We start from the raw sequence: 11,478 nt of genomic DNA on the forward strand, positions 1-11,478 counted from the left end.
CTGTTGGAAAAGCATTCCAGGTGAAACTGGTTGAGAGAAAGCCAAGAGTGTGCAAAGCTGTCAAGACAAAGGGTAACTATTTTGAATTTGTATAACACTTTTTGAATATATATTTTTTGTACATGTTTCGGGCTTCGACACCTGGTATCATAAACACACGACATGGAAGGCATAGAATTGCAGGAAATTGGCTTAAAACAGCAACAAAAAAAATCTCTGCCCCATGCAAAATGTGTAGAATTGCGGAAATGTTTGCTTTAAAAAAAAAAAGCTAAATTTTATTTGCTCTGGAAAGTGCCTCTGGAAGCAACGTCAGCACAAGAACTGTTCGTCTGAAATGGGTTTCTATGACTGAGCAGCAGCACACAAGCCTAAGATCACCATGCGCAATGCCAAGCGTCGGCTGGAGTGGTGTGAAGCTTGCCGCCATTGCACTCTGGAGCAGTGGAAACACTCTGGAGCGATGAATCACGCTTCACCATCTGGCAGGCCAACGGACAAATCTGAGTTTACCAGATGCAAGGAAGAAGCTATCTGCCCCATTGCTTAGTGCCAACTGTAAAGTCTGGTGGACAAGTAATAATAGTCTGGTGATTTGGTTTGGCCCCTTATTTCCAGCTACAGCATATAAAAGACATTATAGGTGATTCTGTGCTTCCAACTTTGTGGCAACAGTTTGGGGAAGGCCCTTCCCTGTTTCAGTATGACAATGCCTCCATGCGCAAAGCAAGGTCCATACAGAAATAGAAATGTTTTGTTGAGATCAGGGTGTGGAAGAACTTGACTGGCCTGCACAGAGCCCTGAACTCAACCCCATCGAACACCTTTGGGATGAATTGGAACCCTGACTGCGAGCCAGGCCTAATCACCCAACATCAGTGCCCAACCTCACTAATGCTCGTGGCTTTAAGGAAGCAAGTCCCAACATCTAGTGAAAAGCCATCCCGGAAGAGTGGAGGCTGTTATTGCAAAAGGGGAGGTGGGGTGCACTCCAAAATAATGCCCATGATTTTGGAATGAGATGGTTGACGAGCAGGTGTCCACATACTTTCGGTCATCTAGTGTGAAAATTTAGTTTCTTCAATAAATTATCAAATAGTTTAACTGTTTGAAAGCTTTAAAATGGTTCAAATCTAAAAAGGGGTACAGTCAAAAGGTGATTGAAATCAAAAAGGAACAACCCATTTCCAAAACGAACAGTATTTGGTTTCACAATGAGCCACACCTCTCATAAACGTGATTTGGAAAAGCCTTCCCTCTCCATACAAGCTTAACTCAAACAGTTAGGGTGGTACCAACAGAAGCATGAAAAGAGGAGTGATGCTTTGTGATGTACAATCCTAACTTATACTAAGGATTCTTATGTACTAGCCTACATCCTTGCGTTGGTACACTACACACCCAATTTGTCCTTCATTTTGATCCAAGTGATGAAACTCTGCCTTAGCTGGCCTGACCTAGCTAAGGCAGTAAAGGTACTTGATTCCCTCGAGAGCTGATACCATTGAGCTTATAAAAATAAAAAAAAATCACTGAGGCCTTGGCGTGCGTGTGCTTCTGTAACAGTTTTGTGAAGAGTAACCACAGAAGCATTTAGTTGGAAGGAACACACCTATGAATCACATTGCTTTCGTTATTTGCGAAAAGAGAGTGAAGCAAAAGAGAAAGGAGGGGGAAACAGAAGACGTAGCTGGCATCTTAATATATTAGGACTTTTAATGAGCAGCAAGTAGTCGTGGCGGAGCATGTAAAATTGCTTCTAAATCAATAAATAGACGAGTCAAACCAGGAAATAATTGACTGCTGAATGATAAATCTGTCAAAATACATGAGCATTGATCATGTCCTCAGCATGTCAGCTTGCATGCAAAACTCAATGGCTGTGGATTTTCATAGCTTTGCTGTATCTGGCTTGAATAACCTGCTATTCTCACACAGCCAGCCAGATGCGATCATTTTTATGGATAACCATGTCCCCCTGTGATGGCAACCATCCCGATACTATCTATAGCCCTTGCACAAAGAGGAACCTGTTACATAGCCATCTGTGTCAATATCCAGTTTTTAATAGGGCTGGGTGGTATACCGTATTTTACAATCTACCGGTATTGATGCACGGACCGATTTGGGTTTCTACTTTACCTTTAACGGTATTTTAATGTTTGATTTGTTAAATGTGATATGCCGTGTGTAATGTCCATTTTTATTGTTCACTCCGCTACGTTAGTCATCCCTCTGTCTCTCTCCATGCCGCTTTCCACAGACGTAGCCCCGTCACTCAAGGACCGCTGTTGCTTGACCATGAGACACTTGTGTTCAGTCTATATGGTCAATGCAGCACAAACAATGATGCCCGTTTTACTTAATATCAATCCACTAGCTTTCTATAAATTACACTAGTTTGTTTCTTACATCTGCAAAAAATGGTTAGTTTGTCTTCCCTTAGCATATTGGGCCTAAATCTTGTTAGACGCCAAAGCTAATCGCTAGTTAGCTGGCTAGCTAAGTAGCTAATAAAATTTACTGAGTCAGCGCAAACATAACTAGCTATAAAGCCTGATAAAACCAGTGATGTTGTAGACCGAAATCAGCATGTTATTTATGCAACAGAATACGGGAAGCATGAATATGTTAGCTACATGAAGTAGCAGAGAACAAAAACAGTAAATGTAGCCAAAGATTATAGAGTCCTAGAGAACACTTTGGTTTCTACCCTGACACAATAACACTTCCCTGACATTATTAATTCATTGTAATGTAAAACACCCACTATTAGAGGTCGACAGATTAATTAGGGCCGATTTCAAGTTATAACAAATCGGTAATCAGCATTTTTGGACACCGATTATGGCAGATTACATTGCACTCCACGAGGAGATTGCGTGGCAGGCTGACTACCTGTTACAAGAGTGCAGCAAGGAGCCAAGGTAAGGTTTCTAGCTAGCATTAAACTTACCTTATTAAAAAAAAAAATCTTCACATAATCACTAGTTAACTACACATGGTTGATATTACTAGTTTATCTAGCGTGTCTTGCGTTGCATATAATCAATGCGGTGCCTGTTAATTTATCATCGAATCACAGCCTACTTCGACAAACGGGTGATTAAACAAGCGCATTCACACACAAAAAAAAGGAAAAAAAAGTCGGTGCACCAATGTGTACCTAACCATAAACAACATCTTTCTTAAAATCAATACACAAGTATATATTTTTAAACCTGAATCTTTAGTTAATATTTCCTGCTAACATTAATTTATTTTAACTAGGGAAATTGTGTCACTTCTCTTACGTTCTGTGCAACAGAGTCAGGGTATATGCAGCAGTTTGGGCCGCCTGGCTCGTTGCGAACTCTGTGATGAACATTTCTTCCTAACAAAGACTACCAACTTCGCCAAACGGGGGATGATTTAACAAAAGCGCATTTGTGAAAAAAAACACAATCGTTGCACGAATGTACCTAACCATAAATATCAATGCCTTTCTTATAATCAACACACAGACGTAAATATTTCTTAGACCAGCATATTTAGTTAACAAATTCATGTTAGCAGGCGATATTACACTAGGGAAATTGTATCATTTATCTTGCCTTCATTGCATGCAGAGCCAGGGTATATGTAACAGTTTGGGCCGCCTGAGTCGTTGCGAACTAATATGCTCTCATGTTCTGAGAAAAGAACTTAAAATGTTAGATTTTTTACATGGCAAATATTGCACTTTTACTTTCTCCAACACCGTTTTTGCATTATTTGAACCAAATTGATTTTACTGATGTATTAAGTTAAAATAAAGTGTTCATTCAGTGTTGTAATTGTCATTATTACAAATACACTGCTCAAAAAAATTAAAGGGAACACTTAAAACAACACAATGTAACTTCTGTGAAATCAAACTGTCCACTTAGGAAGCAAGACTGATTGACAATAAATTTCACATGCTGTTGTGCAAATCGAATAGACAACAGATGGGCAATTAGCAAGACACACCCAATAAAGGAGTGGTTCTGCAGGTGGTGACCACAGACCACTTCTCAGTTCCTATGCTTCTTGGCTGATGTTTTGGTCACTTTTGAATGCTGGCGGTGCTTTCACTCTAGTGGTAGCATGAGACGGAGTCTACAACCCACACAAGTGGCTCAGGTAGTGCAGCTCATCCAGGATGGCACATCAATGCGAGATATGGCAAGAAGGTTTGCTGTGTCTGTCAGCGTAGTGTCGAGAGCATGGAGGCGCTACCAGGAGACAGGCCAGTAAATCAGGAGATGTGGAGGAAGCCGTAGGAGGGCAACAACCCAGCAGCAGGACCGCTACCTCCGCCTTTGTGCAAGGAGGAGCAGGAGGAGCACTGCAAAATGACCTCCAGCAGGCAACAAATGTGCATGTGTCTGCTCAAACGGTCAGAAACAGACTCCATGGGGGTGGTATGAGGGCCCGACGTCCACAGGTGGGGGTTGTGCTTACAGCCCAACACCGTGCAGAACGTTTGGAATTTGCCAGAGAACACCAAGATTGGCAAATTCGCCACTGGCGCCCTGTGCTCTTCACAGATGAAAGCAGGTTCACACTGAGCATGTGACAGACGTGACAGAGTCTGGAGACGCCGTGGAGAACGTCCGGCTGCCTGCAACATCCTCCAGCATGACCGGTTTGGCGGTGGGTCAGTCATGGTGTGGGGTGGCATTTCTTTGGGGTGCCGCACAGCAATCCATGTGCTCGCCAGAGGTAGCCTGACTGCCATTAGGTACCGAGATGAGATCCTCAGTCCCCTTGTCAGACCATATGCTGGTGCGGTTGGCCCTGGGTTCCTCCTAATGCAAGACCATGCTAGACCTCATGTGGCTGGAGTGTGTCAGCAGTTCCTTCAAGAGGAAGGCATTGATGCTATGGACTGGCCCGCCCGTTCCCCAGACCTGAATCAAATTGAGCACATCTGGGACATCATGTCTCGCTCCATCCACCAACACCACAGACTGTCCAGGAGTTGGCAGATGCTTTAGTCCAGGTCTGGGAGGAGATCCCTCAGGAGACCATCCGCCACCTCATCAGGAGCATGCCCAGGCATTGTAGGGAGGTCATACAGGCACGTCTAGGCCACACACACTACTGAGCCTCATTTTGACTTGTTTTAAGGACATTACATCAAAGTTGGATCAGCCAGTAGTGTGGTTTTCCACTTTAATTTTGAGTGTGACTCCAAATCCAGACCTCCATGGGTTGATAAATTTGATTTCCATTGATCAGCACATTCAACTATGTAAAGAAAAAAGTATTTAATAAGAATATTTCATTCATTCAGATCTAGGATGTGTTATTTTAGTGTTCCCTTTATTTTTTTGAGCAGTGTATATACACACAGTGGGGCAAAAAAGTATTTAGTCAGCCACCAATTGTGCAAGTTCTCCCACTTAAAGATGAGGCCTGTAATTTATCATAGGTACACTTCAACTATGACAGACAAAATGAAAAAAAAAATCTCCAGAAAATCACATTGAAGGATTTTTAATGAATTTATTTGCAAATTATGGCAGAAAAAATATCGAGCACACAGCCACAGCCATGCAATCTCCATAGACAAACACTGGCAGTAGAAAGGTCTTACTGAAGAACTCAATGACTTGGCGCAGTCATAGGATGACACTGTAACAATATGTCTGTTTGTCAAATTTCTACCCTGCCAACTGTAGGAACTGTTATTGTAAAGTGGCAACATCTAAAGCAGCAATGGCTTAGCAGTAGGCCACACAAGCTTTCCTGTTCGCCCAACATCGTTGTCCAACCTCACTAATGCCCTTGTAGCTGAATGGATGCAAGTCCCTGCATCAATGTTCCATCATCTCTTTTCTCTGTATATATATATCAATGTCGTCGCTCTTGCTGCTGGCGATTCTGATCCACCTCTACGCAGACAACACCATTCTGTATACATCTGGCCGTTCTTCGGGCACTGTTAACAAATCTCCAAACAAGCTTCAATGCCATACAATACTCCTTCCGTTACCTCCAACTGCTTTTAAAACGCTAGTAAAACTAAATGCATGTTCTTCAACCGATTGCTGCCCACATCTGCCCGCCCAACAAGCATCACTACCCTGGACGGTTCGGACTTAGAATATGTGGATAACTACAAATACCTAGGTGTCTGGTTAGACTGTAAACTCTCCTTTCAGACTCACAATAAGCATCTCCAATCCTAAATTAAATCTAGAATCGGCTTCCTATTTCACAACAAAGCCTCCTTCACTCATGCTGTCAAACATACCCTTGTAAAACTGACCATCCTACCGATCCTTGACTTCGGTGATGTAATTTACAAAATAGCCTCCAACACTCTACTCAGCAAATTGGATGTAGTCTATCACAGTGCCATCTTTTTTGTCACCAAAGCCCCATATACTATACACCACTGCGACCTATCTGCTTTCATTGGCTGGCCCTCGAAACATAGTCGTCGCCAAACCCACTGGATCTAGGTCACCTACAAGTCTTTGCTAGGTAAAGCACCACCTTAGCTCACTGGTCACCATAGCACACCCACCCGTAGAAAGTGTTCCAGCAGGTATATTTCACTGGTCATCCCCAAAGCCAACACCTACTTTGGCCACCTTTCCTTCCAGTTCTCTGCTACCAATGACTGGAAAGAATTGCAAAAAAATAATCACTGAAGCCTCATATCTCCCTCTCTAACTTTAAGCATCAGCTGTCCGAGCAGCTTACCGATCACTGTACACAGACAATCTGTAAATAGCACACCCAACTACCTCATCCCCATGTTATCTTATGCTCTTTTGCACCCCATTATCTCTACTTGCACATCTATCACTCCAGTGTTAATGCTAAGTTGTAATTATTTCACCTCTATGGCCTATTTATTGCCTTACCTTCCTAATCGTACTACATTTGCACACACTGTACATAGATTTTTTCTATTGTGTATTGACTGTAGGTTTGTTTATTCAATGTGTAACTCTGTTATTTTTGTCGCACTGCTTTGCTTTCTCTTGGCCAGGTTGCAGGTGTAAATGAGAACCTGTTCTCAAATTGGCCTACCAGGTTAAATTAAAGGTGAAATAAAAAAATGTAAATACATCAAAATTGAGTGAAAAACATTCCCAGAAGAGTGGATGCTGTAATAGCAGCAAAGGGGGGGACAAAGTCCATATTAAATGCTCGTGGAACATCTCATTCCAAAATCACAAGCATGTGTCCACATACTGTACAGTGTACATTACCAAAAGTATGTGGACATCCTAGGGTCACACTATTTGTAAATGTATAAATAATTATTCAAAAACATAAATAGATCCTCAAACCATCTTAACATTTTTTTTTAAATACCGTGATATATGCTGGCCATATCGCCCAGCCCTAGTTTTGAAGATGCTAAAGTATTATACAGCCAACAAGAACCTCATATGAAGTGCCCGTCTGTTCGTCTATCTGTCCGTCTGTCTGTCTGTCTGTCCGTCACTACAGTGAGTTCGGTTATAAAAAGTGTTGGTAGCTAGCCAGCCTGCTTTCCATCTACCAGTCAAACAGCTGTCAAAAACGTTAGCTAGCTAGGTTAGTCAGCTGTCAGTTATTGATTTACAGTAATCCAATGGTAAAAGCTAGTGGCTAGTTAACACGACAGCGTTCGCTTGCTTACCTTTGCCATTCTGCCAGGCTGTGTACCAAGACAGGCTGAGAAACGACGTGAAGAAAATGATAGCAGTGGCAACCGTTCCATTTCTGAGCCTCATCTCATTTCAGCGATTCTCTCAACGAAGCGCGGGGACCCCGGGGCCGGCGTGCCTCACTCACTGCCGTTTCAATCCAGGCAGAGGTGCGTACATACAGTAACTCGCCTCGGATAGGAATGGGGAAAGGAACGGAGGTTTGAGAAGCTGGGCTGGCTTTAAAGGTGGATTTTGTCTTTCCTAGTCGTTCCCGGTCTGTCGCAGTGACTTGTCGATCTCTTTCCCTCTCGCTTGAGGGTGGCCAGTCACGAGGCAACCCTTCCTACACCGAGGCTTCTGCGTGTTCTACACTCTGAATCTCCCCGTGATGTGAGCATGGTCGGGCTGTATGCTTATTCACCTCCACTCAGTGGCAGTCGCTGCACAAAATGATGGAGAAACGGAAGATTAAAGATCCTGAACCCTAGTGTTGACGGTACGCCTCCTTGAACTTCTGCACTGATGATTCTGGGGGATGGCAAGAGTAAGCAGAAGAGAACATCTGCATTAATCTAGATATCGTTATTTTCTACTTAAAGTTAAGCAGCAAACACTGAAGAAAAACGAACTTTATCTCGTTACTGTAGCTAGCACATTTAGAAGCTAGAGGGTAAGAGTTAAGGCCAGTCTTTTCTAGGAACCAGACCAATATGTGATGGCTGTGCTTCTCCACAGACCTTAACTAGCACCGTATTTACATTTGAGTCGTTTAGAAGGAACTCTTATCCAAGATAAGGTTAAATAGATTCATTAAGACACTGACTTAGTTATACCTACAGTAGCGGCTGGCAGGCTAATACATAGCTAGCTACGGTACCTGTCTGATAAGACGCTGGCTACTGGCTGGTTATACTATTGACGCTTCTTGAACATGAAATGATTAGCTAGCGTTAGCTACGTGATATATAGCTAAATGGCAGCAAAACAATTAAAAAACGACGTTTGCTACACTTACCCTCTGGTACTCTGTTGCAGTCTGAAATATGTGTATTCTCGAAGTTGACCAAATTCGTGTTCTGTTCACGAATAATCACTGATTGGGGGGGAACTCCTTTATCTGCAAACCATTCTGTCAGGCAACGCCAGCGGTCTGTCAAGACACGAGGCGCCGCCCACTCAAGACGCCGGTTGTTGCCGAGCATCAACACACCGCGAACTTCCGCAGCAAGTGCGAGTAAAACACACGCCTCTCTGCAGCATCAAAATGACAAAATATATCGGTTGTCAAAAAAACGCGACCTTTTTTATAACTAAATATATGAAGCACTACTTTAGGACTGATGGATCGAGCATTTATTTTGCGGCCTATCATTTCTGTTTGTCTAAAGAGCGCCACCGTGCGTTCATACGATCATTCTACAGCTGCTAGAAAAAATATGCATCTTAAGCATTGCATAATTATGCAGAGCATACCTAAATTAAGTGACCTAATGATTAAAAAAATAGAGCTTTACTGGTAGAAAACACAAGCACCAAGACACATAATGCTTCAAAAATACAGCGAGTGAAAGATTGGGAGGACATTTCAATTATTTGACCAAATCATTTGTATTATGTTCCCAACATTGCATGTACAGTTTTACAATCTATAACAATGTATCATTAATTAAACTTCTGCTTTAGATCATGCACAATGTCATTGACATTTACATTTTAAAAGCTGTTTTCTTAACTCAGCACAAAATAGAAATGTGACTTGACAGTATGCGACAATCAACAACATTCAATATCAAAGTCAAGATCTATTGTCCACCAGAGGAGTCTACTTTAAGTGGATTGTTGATTTGTCATTTTCTAGCTGTTGAACAGAAGATTGTGAAAAAGCTTGGTGGTAGCATTGGAAAAACATTTTCAAAGCAAATAAACCATTCTGTACATTCAACAACATTTTTACATAAATAGGAACAATCTATATCTACGTGTCTTTATATTCACATTCTGTAGAAGCTTTCCCTTGAACTGTGGAAGCACTTTAATAGTGCAAACTGGCTGATATGGGGGACATCTTAAATGTAGTTGTTACCTCTACATGCACCATGGTTAGACCACTCACACTCAGCCTAGAGAAGATCTAGAACTGAAAATCCCCACTCCCCATTTCTCTTCAAAAATATTCCAGAACTAGAGCTTTTAGATCCTCCCATTCTGTTATGTGTTTGAGTGGTGATGAATATGGTCTGAGGACAGCTGTTGTGGCACCTAGAGATGCTAACACACTGTCTTGTATTGGTACACGTGTGTCATATTTGGCACTGTGCAGTAAATTAATATAAACTGTGGATGAAGTTCCTCTCAGTAGGGTGTGGCTTTGTAGTAGTCTTCCAGGGGGATGAGTGACACCCCTCCAATCCAATCCTGGAGCCAGACCTGTTTGAGCTCTAGCTTCATAAAGAACCAGTTGTGTCCCACTGGCCATTTCCGCATCACAGGGTGTCTGGAGGAAGAGGACAAAAGACAGCATTATACACACACTAAACAAGCAGGCTGTGTAGTCCCTGACTTCATTACTGGTGAGAGACAATTGGACAGCCAAACACACACAGAACATGTTCAGGGAGGACGAGTGATAAACATGCACACACACCTAGAGAACATGGCCTCCTGGGCAAACTCCACCTCCTCTGGGCCCACTTCCACCATCTTGCCTGTCAGGGTCAGTCTGGCACAGCGTGGGTCTTCAGGATCATACACCTGCTGCCTGTGGGAACAGAGCACAATGTGTAACCGTCACACACATCAAGACTTGAAATATGCCACTTCAACCTAGCACTGGGTGGGGAGGTGGGTAACACTCAGTCCTACCTGCAAAAGTCTCCCTCTGCCTCTGAAAAGGTGAGAGAGGCAAATGGGAAGCTTCTCAGGTCTGCTACAGAGTTGTCCATCAGAGTGACGTAGAAGTAGACAACTCCTGTACTGTTGTCCATTGGGCCATCACTGACCGAGAAAATATTCCCAAAAGGAATGCCCTTAATCTGAGGATACAAAATAAAGTTGTTATATACAGGTACATACATACAGGCTTTCAGACTACCTGGCTCTGGTCTGAAAACAAGGCTTAATAGTACATTGAGTGCTAATGTGCTTCATGGAGCAATTGCAATGCTGAGGAGAGGGCACCTTAAGTAAGTCTACAAGCTTTACTGTACCTTGTCTTGAGTGGAAATGGTGGCGAGATGTCCCCAGTCGCTGTAGTGGGCCATGTATCTGGCGGTTCTCGCCGTCTCCTGATGTGGCGGAGGTGAGGGGGCACTGGCGGGCGCTTTCACCTCCTCCATCCGATAGGAGAACACCCTGGACGCAGATGACACGGGCGCTCCATCCTCCTTTTTCGATTTGACGGTTTCTTTGGGCTTCTCCGCACCATTTCGTAACACAGAGGGCGGGTATGCCTGTTTCCACAGCCCGCTGTTGTCCACTAGCAAAGCCGGGGCGACCTCCTCCTCGGAAACGGCGTCCAGCTCTCCCTCCACCACGACATCGTTGGAGGCGACAGCCCAAGATACTGAGTTTCTGAGAGTGTAGCTCTCACAAAGGCACAGCAGCGCGGCAAATAATGCCAGGGAAAGATGATGTGACTTCATCAAATTGCTGGATATCTACTTTCCTTCTCGAGTTCGTCCTTCTGTCTATGTGTGTGTTTACAGACTCACGTGTATCTGTGGTGTTTTCATAACACAAGGCGAGGATTGGGCGGAGCCACAAGTTACACAATTGGTAGACGAGAATTGCCACAGCGCCACCCTCTGGTACGCCAGTGAAT

The 11,478-nt window shown here is 43.3% G+C and overlaps 2 protein-coding genes across 3 annotated transcripts in view; both read right to left on the minus strand.

The window, feature by feature from the left end:
• The window catches only part of LOC124044419 (alpha-1,3-mannosyl-glycoprotein 4-beta-N-acetylglucosaminyltransferase A-like), a 57,718-nt gene extending 48,885 nt beyond the window's left edge, over positions 1-8,833 (minus strand). Inside the window, exons 1-2 of one of the 2 annotated variants that reach the window (XM_046364067.1) lie at positions 8,674-8,833; positions 7,649-8,098 (exon numbers count right to left, since the gene is read on the minus strand). In XM_046364067.1, coding sequence (XP_046220023.1) covers positions 7,649-7,742 — 94 coding nt within the window. In that variant the 5' untranslated portion in view covers positions 7,743-8,098; positions 8,674-8,833. Of the gene's footprint in view, positions 1-7,648; positions 8,187-8,673 lie in introns of both variants that reach the window. The other variant, XM_046364062.1, reaches the window with a different exon arrangement.
• Positions 8,834-9,247: 414 nt separating this feature from the next.
• Positions 9,248-11,409, minus strand: creg2 (cellular repressor of E1A-stimulated genes 2). The gene is made up of 4 exons (XM_046337160.1): positions 10,865-11,409; positions 10,521-10,690; positions 10,303-10,416; positions 9,248-10,152 (listed from the first exon to the last, which is right to left on the minus strand). Exons 1-4 carry the CDS (start codon positions 11,297-11,299, stop codon positions 10,011-10,013), a joined length of 861 nt encoding a protein of 286 aa, XP_046193116.1. The 5' UTR covers positions 11,300-11,409; the 3' UTR covers positions 9,248-10,010.
• Between the last annotated feature and the right edge of the window lie 69 nt (positions 11,410-11,478).

Source organism: Oncorhynchus gorbuscha, linkage group LG01 (genome assembly GCF_021184085.1).
Source record: "Oncorhynchus gorbuscha isolate QuinsamMale2020 ecotype Even-year linkage group LG01, OgorEven_v1.0, whole genome shotgun sequence".
Lineage (NCBI taxonomy): Eukaryota > Metazoa > Chordata > Actinopteri > Salmoniformes > Salmonidae > Oncorhynchus > Oncorhynchus gorbuscha.